This window comes from Diachasma alloeum, unplaced genomic scaffold (assembly GCF_001412515.2).
Source record: "Diachasma alloeum isolate Michigan unplaced genomic scaffold, Dall2.0 Dall_scaffold_00547, whole genome shotgun sequence".
Taxonomy (NCBI): domain Eukaryota; kingdom Metazoa; phylum Arthropoda; class Insecta; order Hymenoptera; family Braconidae; genus Diachasma; species Diachasma alloeum.
In genome coordinates, this window is record NW_021680679.1 from 939,221 (window position 1) to 956,894 (window position 17,674).

Consider the following 17,674-nt stretch of genomic DNA (forward strand, 5'->3'; position numbering starts at 1 on the left):
CCTGGCCAGAAGAGGCTACGGAAAAGAAAAATCCAAACCATTTTCCCGATTATCGACCTTCAACTTTTGCTCCGGAAGCCCACCGGGAACTTAGAAAGTCGCTTTCAGTTCAAAGGACTTCTTATGGGTTAGCGAAAACGACTTTCAGGCTTCAGAAAGAAAAAAAATCCCATATTTTTCTTCCAGTTTCCGCTATTCTTCGGTTTCCAAGTCAAAGAACAGGGCAAACAAAAGTTGGCTCTCATGGTAAGTACAAAAGTCTCTCCACTCGTGGCATCTTATCGATTGGAAAAATGGTACGTAGAAAAGTCGACGTAGGTCGCTGCAATAGCTTTATGACGGGATAAACAGATGCTGGCTCGACAGTACGGCACATGCGCATTTATGAAGTGGCCTAGTATCGAGCCAGGGCACCTAGCAGCTGGCTCGTTCGTATTACTGTGTAAGTTCACGGTAAACCCCACTGTACATCGTACATTTCGCGCTCTTACGTCTTAACTCGTGGTCCCACAGCGTGACATTTCATCGCGGCAGTTTGCCCATTTGGTGCAAAGCCTAACGACGTTAACGAGTCAACTCGTGCCGTCCCAACAGTGGACGAAACACGGGTGTGAGATGAGATCACGAATTGTGCTGTACGGCCGGTAATTCCGTAGTACCTGGTAAGACGGCTATAATCAATTCGCACCTCATGACCATCGTATTTTTATCATCACTTTTCAAATAGATGCTCATCTTGTGTTGATGTCTGTCATCGTTGCCATTGGCATCATTGTCGTTCATCAACATGACACTGTATTGCTAGTAGCTGTCAAACAATATCAGGCTGTCATCGGCGGGGTTCTCTCATTCTATCGGATTCCCAATTTTCGGCATCCCCGTTTCTCTCCCACCTTTCATTGATCTCTTTCTGCTCATATCCTGCAAGCTGGAGGAGAGTAGCCCAATGTGCCAGTGTCGCGACCTCTTTCTATCGAAATTTTCGGAGGTGTTTTTTTCAGTTAAAGCATTCAAACCAGAGTCTCTGCCGGATTTGACAAAGTTATATATGAATCGCGATTTGTTCACAAGTTTTTTTTCCTTATGAACTATATGGGGAGAATTCAAAGTAGATAATTACTATGTGAACCTAGTAATCGAGACTATACCGGAGAAACTTTGGAATTTGATTTATTTTAACCGAACGTTTGCGATGGGAATTAATTTTTTACGATTCAACATAGTATTTTTAACGGACAGAACAGTATAGAATGCACGGATGAAGAAATAATTTCCAAGTGCTAAAAACGCTCCATTTTTTAACCAATTTTTACTATTGAGGGATGAGAAATGTTAAATTGTAATTTCTTCGTACGATTTAAAACTTTAGTTTACACCCTCACGACCTTTACATTTTACTGGAGGGAATAGCAGAAATTACTCTTTCTAGCGAAATTTTCGGAGGTTTTTTTTTCAGTTAAAGCATTCAAACGAGTTTTTTTCCCAACGAGTGCAAAAAAGTTTTTTTTGGCGAGTGAAAAAACATTTTTTCACGAGTTACGAACAATATTTTTCATCACAATGTGGCGGAAATTGGACTTTTAGGCACGCGGAGCGTGCCGAAAAGTTCACTTTTCATCACAGCGTGATGAAAAAGTGTTTTTTCACTCGTGGGAGATATGTAGCGTTCGCCGAAGGTAAGAGCCGCCCTCCCACAGGTCAAAGAACACTTCTTCCACGAGTGTCGAATCCTATTGTTCATCACATTGTGCGGAAAGTGAGTTTCTGCGCACGCAGAGCGTGCGTAAAATTTCACTTTACGCACGAGTGATGAAAAGTAAATTTTCGAGTGTGGCGGATATGTTTCTGCATTCTACTTCTCATATTAAGAACTACCATGTTCCCACAGTGAAAAATAATTTGAAATTCATTCCATGTAACCTTAATTTTGGTCAAAAATAAGCCGACAATTTTCAATACTTGAATGTTTATTGCATTGAGGAAAACTCTGATATCACATGGAGGGAATATACGTTCTTTCGAAGGGGTTTCATGTCAATTATTCCTTGATTTCCGGCGTTGTAGACGGCATCCCTCTTCATCCGCAAAGACATCTACTTCGTATATTTGTAAAGGACTTTGTTGACTTGATTTTTTTATTGTTTTTAATCTTGGCCGCACGCGGAACTCCATTTGGCCGATTAAAGTTTGGGAGATTTTTGTTTATGTTTAGATGAACATGAATATTGTCCGATGAAATAACTAGAATAATGAAAATTAAACTTTCCTACGCGTAGAATGAAGCGCATGGATGAAGTACTATTATGACGCTACCGATAATGAAGTTGAATGCTAGTCCCTTCCTCAATCTACCTGAGTTATTAGCGAAACTATAATTCAGAATTAATCATGGACGACGAGGAAAGAGATACTGTAATTGGAGCACGATGGGTATTTCCTCAAATTGATCTTGCCACTTCGCAAATTAGCGTTGCATCCTTGAACTCCGTGATTCAATAAAGACATGATAAATTGAAAGTTTGTTATACTTGTCCTCGATCGACACTTTGACTTTCAATCGGCAGAATACGCATCACGATGTGAGAGAAAAATTAGAATTTCATGGATCGTCTGGTAGTGGTCTTTGGAAGAGTGACATTGAATTCGATTTAGGAGAAAAAGGCCTATGAGATTTTAAGATTCAGGTGGAATTTGCGGGAATTTAAATAGTTTCGAGGAGAAGTAGGACGTAAATTTTAAAACTTCCTTGAATTTTTAATCAATCCAATATTATATTGATAATATTTTCATCTGTCCTGAGGGAAATTAATCAACTCGATAGAAGGAAATTTAATATCTTGCACAAAAATTAGATTTTTGTTGTGATAATCAGAAATAACCCTATTAATTATAAATTATTTTGTTTTGCCAATAACACAGTTTTCGGCAAAAAATTGTAGTTACCTCTTGAAATTATAATTTGTCCCATGGAAATTATAAGTGTTTATTGGATAAAGATATACACTGCTCAATAACATTGACTTGATAAAACCGGAGTCNAAGGGGTTTCATGTCAATTATTCCTTGATTTCCGGCGTTGTAGACGGCATCCCTCTTCATCCGCAAAGACATCTACTTCGTATATTTGTAAAGGACTTTGTTGACTTGATTTTTTTATTGTTTTTAATCTTGGCCGCACGCGGAACTCCATTTGGCCGATTAAAGTTTGGGAGATTTTTGTTTATGTTTAGATGAACATGAATATTGTCCGATGAAATAACTAGAATAATGAAAATTAAACTTTCCTACGCGTAGAATGAAGCGCATGGATGAAGTACTATTATGACGCTACCGATAATGAAGTTGAATGCTAGTCCCTTCCTCAATCTACCTGAGTTATTAGCGAAACTATAATTCAGAATTAATCATGGACGACGAGGAAAGAGATACTGTAATTGGAGCACGATGGGTATTTCCTCAAATTGATCTTGCCACTTCGCAAATTAGCGTTGCATCCTTGAACTCCGTGATTCAATAAAGACATGATAAATTGAAAGTTTGTTATACTTGTCCTCGATCGACACTTTGACTTTCAATCGGCAGAATACGCATCACGATGTGAGAGAAAAATTAGAATTTCATGGATCGTCTGGTAGTGGTCTTTGGAAGAGTGACATTGAATTCGATTTAGGAGAAAAAGGCCTATGAGATTTTAAGATTCAGGTGGAATTTGCGGGAATTTAAATAGTTTCGAGGAGAAGTAGGACGTAAATTTTAAAACTTCCTTGAATTTTTAATCAATCCAATATTATATTGATAATATTTTCATCTGTCCTGAGGGAAATTAATCAACTCGATAGAAGGAAATTTAATATCTTGCACAAAAATTAGATTTTTGTTGTGATAATCAGAAATAACCCTATTAATTATAAATTATTTTGTTTTGCCAATAACACAGTTTTCGGCAAAAAATTGTAGTTACCTCTTGAAATTATAATTTGTCCCATGGAAATTATAAGTGTTTATTGGATAAAGATATACACTGCTCAATAACATTGACTTGATAAAACCGGAGTCTCATCCCGAGTCGAATAATTGGACCTGACAAGTTCTACTTAGGTCTTTCCGTTCAGAACTGGATGGGCCTTGGGAAGCCTCTTCCTAAGTGCTTCCGAGACCTTTCTACCTCTGGTTATGTCCCATTTCAGCACTTGTTAGGTGTAAGCAGGACTTGTATTCAGACTTTCCAAATCCTTGCCGGTCCCCGTAATTCTATGGGCCTATATTAAATCTGCGTTCATATCCCTGTTTACTCGTGCGTTATTGAAATAAAAAATGCAATTATTGTTTTTTTTTTAATCTCGAAAATCGATATTTCACGAGAGGGTGGAGGGGAGATGGATGTATGTGGAGGCTTGAAATTTTTACCCAACAAGGAGAGAAGGTTGCAGAATCTATTCTAGCCACTCTTAGCGCTACGCTTGCATGCATTATTCAAATAAAAAATGAAAGTGTTAACAAATCTGACCATTGTTCCAAATAAAAACCGAAAATCTGACCCTGTGGCCCCTGGTGAAAATTTTTTTTTTTCAGTTTTCACTTTTTCCACATACTTTTGAGAGTTCTGAATAGCCCGTCGCTTAAATAGTTGGAATCAACGTTCACCTGGCTAAAAAATGCGATTTTGGCGAAAATCCACTTGCCCCGGAAAACCCGAAAATCTGACCCTTTGGCTGGGGCAAAAAAAAACGGTTTCTCAGTTTTCACTTTTTCCACATACTTTTGACAGTTCTGACAAGCCCGGCGCTTAAATAGTTGGAATCAACGTTCACCCGGCTAAAAAATTCGATTTTGGCAAAAATTCACTTGCCCCGGAAAACCCGAAAATCTGACCCTTTGGCTGGGGCAAAAAAAAACGGTTTCTCAGTTTTCACTTTTTCCACATACTTTTGACAGTTCTGACTAGCCCGGCGCTTAAATAGTTGGAATCAACGTTCACCCGGCTAAAAAATTCGATTTTGGCGAAAATCCACTTGCCCCGGAAAACCCGAAAATCTGACCCTTTGGCTGGGGCCAAAAAAAACGGTTTCTCAGTTTTCACTTTTTCCACATACTTTTGACAGTTCTGACTAGCCCGGCGCTTAAATAGTTGGAATCAACGTTCACCCGGCTAAAAAATTCGATTTTGGCGAAAAATCCAAGATCTGACACTTTGACCCTTGTGACCCTTGTGACCCTTGAGCGACTTTCTCCCCGGAAAAATCCAAGATCCGACACTTTGGCCTCCGGTGAAAAAAATTTTTTTTCATTTTTCACTTTTTCCACATACTTTTGATAGTTCTGAATAGCCCGTCGCTTAAATAGTTGGAATCAACGTTCACCCGGCTAAAAAATTCGATTTTGGCGAAAATCCACTTGCCCCGGAAAACCCGAAAATCTGACCCTTTGGCTGGGGCCAAAAAAAACGGTTTCTCAGTTTTCACTTTTTCCACATACTTTTGACAGTTCTGACTAGCCCGGCGCTTAAATAGTTGGAATCAACGTTCACCCGGCTAAAAAATTCGATTTTGGCGAAAAATCCAAGATCTGACACTTTGACCCTTGTGACCCTTGTGACCCTTGAGCGACTTTCTCCCCGGAAAAATCCAAGATCCGACACTTTGGCCTCCGGTGAAAAAAATTTTTTTTCATTTTTCACTTTTTCCACATACTTTTGATAGTTCTGAATAGCCCGTCGCTTAAATAGTTGGAATCAACGTTCACCCGGCTAAAAAATTCGATTTTGGCGAAAATCCACTTGCCCCGGAAAACCCGAAAATCTGACCCTTTGGCTGGGGCCAAAAAAAACGGTTTCTCAGTTTTCACTTTTTCCACATACTTTTGACAGTTCTGACTAGCCCGGCGCTTAAATAGTTGGAATCAACGTTCACCCGGCTAAAAAATTCGATTTTGGCGAAAATACACTTGCCCCGGAAAACCCGAAAATCTGACCCTTTGGCTGGGGCCAAAAAAAACGGTTTCTCAGTTTTCACTTTTTCCACATACTTTTGACAGTTCTGACTAGCCCGGCGCTTAAATAGTTGGAATCAACGTTCACCCGGCTAAAAAATTCGATTTTGGCGAAAATCCACTTGCCCCGGAAAACCCGAAAATCTGACCCTTTGTCTGGAGAGATCTTGAAAGACCTGTGTACGTCCAATCAGAACTAAATCCTCGACTCGGGCATATAATTCTCTGTAGAACGAATGTATTTACCCGAAAGACATATAAATGTCTCACGAGAACTATTACTACTATGAAAATTATCACGTTTTGGTGCAAACTTCCTTTTTATTCACAATTAAATTGATTCAATACGACAATAGATCTCTTCAGGGGAACATATCATTTTTCGGCAGAACTAATTTTTTTTTGTCTACGATTTGAAGAACAACAGAAAAAGACGATATCGAAAATTGTAAAATACTGTCAACTACTTTGTATAATGTTGAACATTATATATGAACTGAATCCCAAAGTCATTGAAGCTATTGGTAAATTTTTCAAAGAATGTGAACACAAAATTGGATTAATAATGAAATCCGATCAATCCTCAATAAACTAATGCTTAATAAAAAAAAACATAATTTTTTCGTATTTTCACTGAATAATTGAACTGATGTTGCCATTTTCAATTGATAATTTTGGGAGAAAATCAACGAACAATGTAATTTTTCAATGACGAGATGTCCTGCACACCTGTCCAAAATTCTGGCGAGGTGACCTTCATCACGTGATTCCTCCCCTTGAGAATAATGATGATAAAATTTATGGGAAACAATGCAATGAAACAGAACGATCGTCGAACATTTGAGTGATTCACGTCTTTTTCTTTTTTTATTGCGTACTTTGACGTAGGAAGAAACTAAGTGCGCCTCGCACGTGGGATTCGATTACACCAATTCGATAAAATCTACCTTATAGCTGTCGTCAATCAATAGGTCCATTATGTGTCGTATACCACATCAAGGGGTGTTCGACACCCCCCGCTCTGTTGATACTAGCTTTCGACACCCTGATAACGAAGAAGCGTGAGCGCTTCTGCTAGATGTTCCTCGATGATTCGCTTCTCCGTTGTTAAGATGTTATTGTTAATTGCTCAGGAAATGTAAAATCTTACATGAAACAGCGCACTTTACGCGGACAGAAAAATTCAATAAAAATTACCAGAAAAAAAACGTAAAAATTTTGTTTCGAAACGTAATCCGCGAGCGAAGTAAAATTCAATGAAAAGTGTGAGTCGAAACTGAAATTGTACGAATCGCCACGTAAATTCTACGATTTGTTCCGTAAAAATTAACCACCCGTCTGATGAATCACCGCTGTGGGGACAACAAGTCGTTCCGTAATTTTTCCCCAACGATTGAGAAATTTTACGGAACGGAACGTAGAAATAACTCACCGGCTTCATAAAAATTGTTGAACGTTCAAGAATTTTTTATTTTTGAGGCACAATAAGTCGCCAAGTTTCTGTAAGATTTTACTTCTTCGGGAAAAATTACGTGAAAATTTCGTACTTTGTTCGGTGATGAACCTGAAAATTCACTGAAAGTTCCAGATTTCTTCGCTTCCATTCCTACAAAAATTGCCGGAAAACGATTCCCCATTGCGGATTACGTGAATTGTTCCGTAATTTTTACTGAATATTTCTCTCCGTGTAGGTGCATAAACAAAAAAACATGAAAAACTTGCGCGGAGGAATTTCCTTCGAAAATATCTCAACAGACATTAATTGTACCTAAAAAGCGAATATTATTTGAATGATTTTTTCTGTAGAACAGTTTCCGCGGAACATTTCTATTGAAAAAAAACGCGCAGATAAGCTGTCGGATTTTTTAATAGACTCGGCCAAAAACAAATGGAAAGTTCAGTAGAAATCCAATCAAATTTTTTTACGTAAAAGCAGTTTCCGACCAGTTCATGCACTACGCGCGTTCAATAATATTCCTTTCCGAGCGATTTTGTTGATAGTAGTTTTCGATACCTTGTTAACGAAGAAGTGTGGGCGCTGCAGGTACCCCTTGCTGATACGGATCTCTGTTATTAAGGTGTTGCTTTTGCTTCATCAGCAAATTGATGAACAGCTCACACGGAAAAGACGGATGTGGGTCAGGAATAAATGTCTCTTCATAATGATGAAATGTATGAATTTTTCGGTCACATATTTTCCCTCCATGCTGATGGAAATGGGAATGGATATAATGGATAACAATGGGAGTGAATTAAATCAGGCAGATTGATGAACATCGAGCGGAAGTTTCCCTATCTCCACGTTTGGGTTATAAATGGTTCAGGGAACTGAACGCTCTCACTGAGAGAGGGAGGGTGGTTCAAAGAATAATACCAAAGTGCGGAGAGACCTTTATGAAATTTGAAAATTTTTAGATTTCGCAGGCATGATGCCAAATCTGTGGAACAGATATCTTTCACAAAAATTGAATTAAATTAAATTTAGCTTCCTCTTGAAATTATCATTTATTCCATGGAAATTATGAGTGTTTCATTTGACGTGGGGGAGCGCCATGTGATTATAATGCAGGAAGAATATATTGACGACGAAGAAATATTATTTTCAGAAAAGAAATAGATTCCTCCACTGAGAGAAAAAAATTGTTCTGCTGAAAAACTGTATGTTCCACGTGAGAATATTTGATGGAGTGAAACAGATTTACTTGAGGGAAATTAACCAACTTGATAGAAGGAAATTTAATATTTTTCACAAAAATGAAATTTTGTCGTGATCATCAGAAACATTCCTAGAAGGATTCCAACTGTTGGCAGGAAAAAATATAATCTATTGTACGACAATCATTTGATCTGAGAGAACTCCATAGGTTTACACCATAGATAGAATCCATTGACGAGGAAAGAATTTTTTTTTCCCAAAAAAAATTGTCCCTCGAAATTATTTAGTTTTGCCAATAACACAGTTTTCAGCACGAAAATTGTAGTTTCCTCGGGAAATAATCATTTGTCCCATGGAAATTATAAGTGTTTATTGGACAAAGATATACACTACTCAATAATATTGACTTGATAAAACCGGAGCCTCATATAATTCTCTGTAGACCAAATGTATTTGCCGGAAAGACATAAATGTCTCACGAGAACAATTGCAACTACGAAAATTATCACGTTTTGGTGGAAACTCTTTTTTGTCCACAAGTAAATTGAGTCAACACGACAAAAGATCTCTTCAGGGGAACATGTCATTTTTTGGCAGACCTAGGGGAGGGTGGGGCAAAACGGCCCCCCTTCAATTGTCAATAACTTGTGAATGACATTGTGAAAATTCCCAGTTTCAACTTCATTTTGAAGATAATTTTTCATTCTTCAAAACGAGCTGAAACTCATCCCAATCGGATTATTGAATCGGAAAATATTGACGATTGAATGGGGGCCGTTTTGCCCCATCCTCCCCTAATTATCTCCCTCAGTGTAATAGAGGGATTGAAAAAATCGAATTGAAAAAAGTTACGTTATCGAAGTGTTTTTTTTTAATTTCCCAGAATTAAAAACGAAATAACCTAACGAACTCTTCATATTCCGACCGAACTAGAGTTGACAAGGTGAATAATCAGCGAGCTCGCAAATTTATAGAGCGGGTCGACATCTGCAACGAAATTATACACCTGACAATTCAAATACACGTGGAGCCCCATTCGGAAAAGTTAATTGTCATCATGAAGTTAGTTCGCGCAGCAATATGCATCATCAAGAGTCATCGCATCGATTCCTGATTATGCTCTCGTTATCGAAGCAGGCCGTCCGTCTCGTTGACATACATTCGATCACGATTGAGTATCGATTTCCGAAAATATTGACATTTCATTCGTGTGAGCATACATCTCCGCAAAGCTTCTCGCTTTTACAAAATAACTCCCGAAATTTCAAGTAAAAAATCTTGAAATTTTTAGCAATCACTTGTTCCCACGAAATTTTCATGTATTTTGTTATTGAAAAATCGATTGCATTCTGGAGTATTCAATGCAGCTGTAATTTTTAAGTTCACATAATAATGAAAATTATTAAATAACTAGTGAACGGGCGCTTCGCGCCTTTTAGTTTATTATATTTGCTTTCAATTTCCGTCTTCACAATTAGATTAATTTAATTTTATCCATTCTTATTCTTATTATATATATTTTTTCCTTAATTCATGACTCACAATACTGAATGAAGAGGAAATATCTCGAAGATTAATCAATTTTTTTTGTGATCAAAACAAAAGGAAAATTTTGAAATCAATTTTTTTCGAATAATGAAAGAATGCCCATAAATTCGATTTCTATCGCTGTCTTTTGGTAATGTATAGAATAAATAACAGAAATTGAAAATTGGAAACTAAAAATTTTTTTGGATGATTATTATTATTATGTAATTTGAAAATTCAAGCAACAATTTCCCTGAATTTTCAATCTACTGAGAATTCAGCTGGATGTGATGTTCAATTTCCGCAATGAATTGGAAAACTCTAGAGATGTCATTGAAATATCAGTGGTAATCCAACACGGAAAACCCAATTATCCGGAATATCTAACCTGAATGAGAGATTCCAAGAACGATTTGATCTTAAATTCAATTCAAATGCACAACATTGAGAATTAAAGTGCAACTATTGCTTAATTTTCAAAAAATTTCTAATATACGTAGAACTTTGAAATTCCACGGGGATTCCAACTCCCTTTAAAACAATATTTATTCATAAAAAAAATATCAACTGTGAGCAGTACAGACTGTTAGAAAATAATGAAATTTCATGGACCGTTGACTACTAATTTTCCGGACAGGGACTGAATGCGATTTAGGGGGGGAACAATTATGAAATTTCAGGTTTCATTGAAAATTTAGTAAAATTCCAGAATTTTAAGTAGTATAAACACGAGAATTCCTCAATTTTTTGAATTTCTAATCTAATACGAATATTCAGTACCAAATTACATTGAATTTTCAGTGAAATCTGAAATTTCACGATTTTTCCCCACTAAATCGCATTCAGCGTCGGTTTCTATTCGTTTTCAAAGAAACATGGAATTAAAATTTACCATTCTCTTTGATTTTTCCACGAAATTCTGACTTTTCAATGACGAAATTCCTCAAAATTTCAGTGATAATTAAATTCGCTAAAAGTTTACAAAAAGTGTGCCGGAAATTTCAGACACAAATTTTTGACAGTGCAGCCTTTCCAGAGGGGAGTTCGTAAAAACAAAAAAAAATCGAAAGTAATTATATTACATAATATGACACAGTTTATAAACAATGATCCCTCTAAAACACATGACGCAAGAGACTCCGAGGAGTATTTTTTAAGGCTCCAACGTCTCGTGCACTGGCTGTAATTAATTATACAGGTGATTGATCATACCTGAATGATTAGTACCGCGTGTAACCAACTGGGAATGAAACTCGGAGCCGTTCGCATGTCAGCCGAGGGCATATCCCACTGGACCAAACCACTGATGTCCCAGGGACTGGTGAAATATTCAGATGATTGGCGCCTGCTTATCGATTCCACCCATTCCACAGATTCCCATCTCTTCTCTCGTCAGTCTCTCATGACAACCGCATGATAATGACAACGAATATTTATATGTTTAGCTCGGAATGAGAGGATGAATCATCGGCCTTTTGACATCACCTATGCTTGAAGGAACGGCGTAATTCGAATAAAATTAAGAAACCCATTGAAACAAACATGACTAAAAGATTCGAATTCAATTGGCAAATGGAAGTGCCGGAGGCACTTCGCATTGGCTGTGTATGTGACCGCTGGACCGAGGAAAAGGACAACACTGAAATTGAGCTGAATTGCACGTTCAAGGTCGATGAATACGGTTTCTTCATCTATTGGCAGAGTGAGGGCAAGGTGAGATGAGCTCTTTATTACTGGAAATATCTACCCTTATTTCGTTGTTCAGAACTCTTCGATATTGTTGTATATGGGTGAAACCATTTCATAGAAAAACCTAGGGAATTCGCTTGGAAATTGTATTGGATTTCCTTTTTCAATCAATTGGATATCATATGTCCCAATTTATCAACTGTTACATTTTCATATTACAAATTTTATGATTTGCTGAACATTCATCGACTTTCTTGACTTTGTACATTGCCAGTCAACAATACCATTATTCCGCTAAATCTCTTATTTGTTCCATCCATCAATTGGTGATAATGAGCCAATTTCAGTCAGTTTTCTCTACCTGTGAATACTGAAGTCAATAGCGCTGTTTGATTAATCTATTCATCAAATTTTCTACCCGCTATTCACAGGACGGGGACGTTATCGAGTTGTGCCAAGTGAGCGACGTGCGGGCTGGTGGTGTGCCTAAGGTGCGAAACAAATTTTATCATCTTTCTTGTGTCGATCTTGCGTGTTTTATAAGCAACTTGTGAAAACAACTTGATAGAATTTTTTTAAGGAATAACATCTTGGCTTGAATAATCTAATCGCCTGGTAGTAGTGAAGGTCGGGTCATTTCGATATCTTTCTGTTTAAATTCAAGATCATCGATATTGCCTGGACAAATACATCTGCACTGTTAGAATTTTTTTGAAATCTCATGGGAGATATTATAGTAAATCTCATGGGAGTGACATTGAATCGAATTTAGGAAAAAAATGGTTATGAAATTTCAGGTTTTAACTAGAATTCACGGAAATCCATGAGTTTTCAGTGGAACATGAATGATCAGAAACAAAATGACATGAATTTTCAATTTTTTCCTGAATTAATATTATATTATGAATTATTATTATATATTATATTATGAATTAATATTATATTTAATTATTAATTTAATGAAATTAATTTATCATTAATTTCATTAATTTTTAATTTAATCATTAATTTAATGAAATTGATTCATTTGATTAAATCATTAATGAACTATTAGTGAATGAATTAATTATGTTTTTCGTATTCCATCAATAGGATCCGAAGCTCTACGACAAGTTGGTCTCGAAGCATGGCGAACAGTTGGATGATAAAAGTCTGACCATATGCTCTGGAGTCGATTACACCAATATAAATTATCAGCACGTTGTTTGTTCAGACACCACTACGGCGAAGGTAAATTACAGGTTTCTGTTGCCATTGTGAGGAAACTCAACAGCCCCCACTTATGAAGGTCAAGATCAGGGTTTCCTCAACTTAAGACTATCCATTTTCAGTCATTAAATTTGTCAATTAAATTGCGAAAAATTTTGTTTTTTGAATTATGGAGATTCAGCGTCATTCAGATTACGTTTTCCACAGAATTATTACTTTCTTAACTTTCGTTGTTTATAAGTAAATAAATGAAATTGTTTAAACGTTCGGAGAGCTTATTTGTTTGGGCATGAAATCGTTTTTTTGTCAAATTGTGAAGATGAACAAATTTGTTACGACTAGAATAGTCCGCGCGCTCTGCCCGCGTATGTCCCACTCCATGGGGCTTAATATATATCAATTGTAGTGAATAGTGTTGTATTAGATTTCTAAAGTTAATATCAAATTATCCAAAGGAAAAGTTTCAGGAATTTATTTTTTTAATATATAATATATTTTTTGAAGCTAATTTATTCGGCGCATTGTGTCATTAGATTTTTTATGGATTATATTACGATAATACTATGTTATGTTATATTCTATACTATATTATATATACTACATATAATATATAACATATGATAGCTTTTTGAAAATTCCAATTTATCGATTTTTTTGCTTCGAATTGGTAGAGACAGTTGGGTCATGACACATCAATAAATTTCAATTAAAAAAAAATTGTAGTTTTATTAGTGCCTCATAGCCTTCAATTTATACAATACTAAAATGAGATTGTTTCTACCATTTTTGAGAAAATAAATCGAAAAATTGGAATTTAAAAAAAACTCACATATTTTTTTCGTCAATATATTATCTGTGTGGAAACCAAAACTCAAGTGAATCTATCAAAAATTCTGGTAAGGGGACAATTTAAAAAATTTTATGTCTGCACAGCCACACGTCGTCATTGGAAAAAATTTAACTCCATTTTTTAAGGAAATATCCTTAATTTATGGAAAATAAATATTTCCAACAGATGATGAAATGTCGACTCAAACTACATTTCTCCACTCGTAAATTTTTCCACCAAACTTATTGTCACGCGTCTCTCAAAACCGAGTGACACTAGAACGTGTGATAACGTACGGCAAATGGCTCGACGAAAGCTCATAAGTTAAATTGCATGTGCCCAATCAGAAGTTGTGGAAGCGATTCTGCCACCAAATTTTCCGTTATATCAGTGGTGGCCGGTGATTCCGCATAACTTACGAGAGCTTTCAAACTTGTGACAGCATAACTCATCGCACGTTCTACTGTATGAACTTGCCACATATAATTGTGACTAACGGACGAATGACTCCAAAAAAGACAGCGCACAGGAAAAAAAATACAGTCAAGCCTTGTGTATAAGATACCCTAGGGACAGTAGGAGAGTGGAATTCCGGGAATCCATATACTCCCACTACGCGCGCTTATAGATGAGAAAAATAGGGATCAGCGGTTTGAAATAAGATACCTCGCTTGTTGCGCCTGAATTCTATGGAATATTCATTTTTACTGAATGGATATTGATAACTAATTAATTTATACGAGTTTAATGTTTTGAATTTGTATAGCCCGGATTCCCTTTTCTCTCTAAACATAACCCCGCGTGAAGTACCAATTATTGAAAGTGCATAAATTAATTGAATTTTAATTAGGCTTTATTCTATTAAGATAATTCTGCGTCATCATTTTAATAATTATAGCGTCGAAGAAAAGAGGTGACCCTTGGGATCGTTTAACCCTTCTGATTACTTCACTTGACTCTCACGTTTGAACTCTTGACCCTTAAGGTCATTTGACCCTTATGATCACTTCGTTCGTCCCTCCCGTTTGACCCTTAACTTCGATTGATCCTTATAATCACTCTTTTCCCGTTGAAAAATGATCGAGGCAATAGCTGTCTTATAAGCAGCCCACGGAACTCAACATTCGGGAGGCGATAAAAGGCCTCGAGCGTTCGGAGCTAGAGGTATCTTATCGAGAGGTATCTTATATGAAGCCTCGACTGTAGTTAAAATCACGTGCATCCATACCCATGTGATTATTTTTCCTCAACTGTTTTTCAGGCCTACTTCTGAAATTAGTTGACTAATTGTCTGTTTTGACCCTTCAGATATGGCTGGCTGGAATTCGTCGTATTACACATAATGTAAAAGCTAATAACGTTTGCCCGTTGACTTGTCTAAAAAAACAGTATGTCAATTCCTTAATAATTAGATGTGTGCAATATTCAGTGCTTACACACGTTCACATGTGTTTTTTTCCTCTCAAAGTTGGATGAGATTGAGAATGCTCGTGGATCCCAATGGAAAAGTTCCGGTGAAGGTAGTTGCAAGGACCTTCGCATCAGGGAAAACAGAAAAGCTCGTTTATCACTGTCTCTCTGAACTTGGTTTGCCGAGCGGAAAAGTGAGTGTTAACCGTGAAATTCAGCGAGATATGAAGAAAATCATTATCTCTCAGCGGAACAACAGATTGGAGGAAGGGTTTTAAAAACTCATGGAAACGTTTTTATTTTCAGAATGATGTTATAGAGCCGGATGATTTCACCTTCGAAGCATTTTATGCACTTTACCATAAAATCTGCCCCAGAAATGATATCGAAGAACTGTTCCAATCCATGTTGGTATTTTTATCCCATCGAATGGTTCAATTTACTTTGAATTCTGCGAATAAAGTGGGGATTTCCCTTTTTTTCTACAATATATTTTTTTTATTCTCCGTAGAACTCAGGGTAAAGCCGACACAATCAATTTGGAACAGCTGATTACGTTTTTGAACGAGAAACAGCGCGATCCGACTCTGAATGAGATACTATATCCGTTGTATGACGAGAAGAGAGCGTCGGAGATCATCCATGATTACGAGCAGAATGAAGTAGCAAGAAATCAAAGTGAGACCTTGAAGAAGTTTCTATTTTACCATATATTGATTGATGTATGTCAATAGATGTTTGTGAACATAGCTATTCTACTGTTGGACGAACTTTGAGTGAAAAAACATTTTTCCGGTAAACACTTTCATCCGGTCCATCCCTAATCGGGTCCATGTTTAACAAACTTCGTGAAAACAACCTGGTAACTAAAAACAAGTGGGAAATTGCTTTTCTATTGCGAATAATATAATTATTTTTGCTAATAAACTAGCAATATGTTTCCGAATGGTTGCTTTGCACATCATTTTCTTCTGTCATGTATAATTAATTGTTTATTACTTAATGATTACAATGCTTCCATTCGGAAACAAAACTTGAAAATGTTTATCAACTCCAGAAAAATAATGCAATAAACACAAAAATATAGCATTAATAACGCTTCAACGAATTCCCACCTGCGAAAATAACAAACTGAAAAACAAACGAAGCACAATATTAAATTTGCAAACATCGCATTCAGAGTAAACAACAGCGAGTCTCAATAACAAGTGATTTGCCACACATTCATAAGCATGAGGGAATAAACTGCCCGATAAAAGTTGGATTAACCAAAAGTTTACTCAACCAGGTTTCTTTGATGAAATTTTTTAGACGTGCTTCCCCCCTAATTGGCCATATAACGTCTAACCAGCGATGACTCACCTCTCACACCAGGCATTTTACTACCCTGAATGGGAAGAATATTTTTCCACTCAAAGTTTTCTACTCCACGTATGAAAAAATCGTATAGAAATTTTCTATACGGATTGCGTATAGAATTTCTATAGGATTTTTGTATATGATATTCGGATATTTCTGTGCGGATATTTTTTATACAAATTATTTTTACACGATTTCTATAGGTTTGATCCTATACGACCCACTGCCACGTGTATAGAAACATTTCGTATGGAGTTGTGACCTTTCTCCGCGTTTTTCTCTGGAGCGTTTAGACATCTTTCGTATGAAAACAAAAATTTATGTAAAAATTTATATATGAAAATAATTTGTATAGAAAACATTCCTATAGAAATATCCGAATATCATATACGGAAATCCTGTAGAATTTCGATACGATTTTTTCATACACGGAGAGAAAAATTCAATAAAAATTACCAGAAAAAACATAAAAATTACATTTCGAAACGTAATCCGCGAGCGAAGTAAAATTCAATAAAAAGTGTGAGTCGGAACTGAAATTGTACGAATCGCCACGGAAATTCTACGATTTGTTCCGTAAAAATTAACCAATCGCCTGATGATTCACGGCTGTGGGGACAGCAAGTCGTTCCGTAATTTTTCCCCAGCAATTGAGAAATTTTACGGAACGGAACGTAGAAATAACTCACCAGCTTCATAAAAATTGTTGAACGTTCAAGAATTTTCGATTTTGGAGGCATAATAAGTCGCCAAGTTTCTGTAAGATTTTACTCCTTCGGGAAAAATTACGTGACAGTTTCGTACTTTGTTCGGTGATGAACCCGAAAATTCACTGAACGTTTCAGATTCCTCCTCTTTCATTCCTATAAAAATTGCCGGAAAACGATTCACTGTTGCGGATTACGTGAATTGTTCCGTAATTTTTATTGAATATTTTTCTCCGTGTACGTCTCTCTCTCTCTCTCTCTCTCTCTCTCTCTCTCTCTCTCTCTCTCTCTCTTTTTTTT

At 36.5% G+C, this 17,674-nt stretch overlaps 1 protein-coding gene across 3 annotated transcripts in view; it reads left to right on the top strand.

Annotated features, from left to right (window-relative positions):
* The first annotated feature begins 414 nt into the window (after positions 1-414).
* Positions 415-17,674, top strand: part of LOC107043139 (1-phosphatidylinositol 4,5-bisphosphate phosphodiesterase) — a 26,421-nt gene continuing 9,161 nt past the window's right edge. For 2 of the 3 annotated variants that reach the window (XM_015264473.2, XM_015264474.2), the window contains exons 1-8: positions 415-662; positions 11,617-11,884; positions 12,292-12,351; positions 12,953-13,090; positions 15,207-15,286; positions 15,367-15,502; positions 15,615-15,715; positions 15,820-15,986. In XM_015264473.2, the coding sequence (XP_015119959.1) occupies positions 11,714-11,884; positions 12,292-12,351; positions 12,953-13,090; positions 15,207-15,286; positions 15,367-15,502; positions 15,615-15,715; positions 15,820-15,986 (853 nt within the window). In that variant the 5' untranslated portion in view covers positions 415-662; positions 11,617-11,713. Of the gene's footprint in view, positions 663-11,616; positions 11,885-12,291; positions 12,352-12,952; positions 13,091-15,206; positions 15,287-15,366; positions 15,503-15,614; positions 15,716-15,819; positions 15,987-17,674 lie in introns of those variants that run through there. The other variant, XM_015264475.2, reaches the window with a different exon arrangement.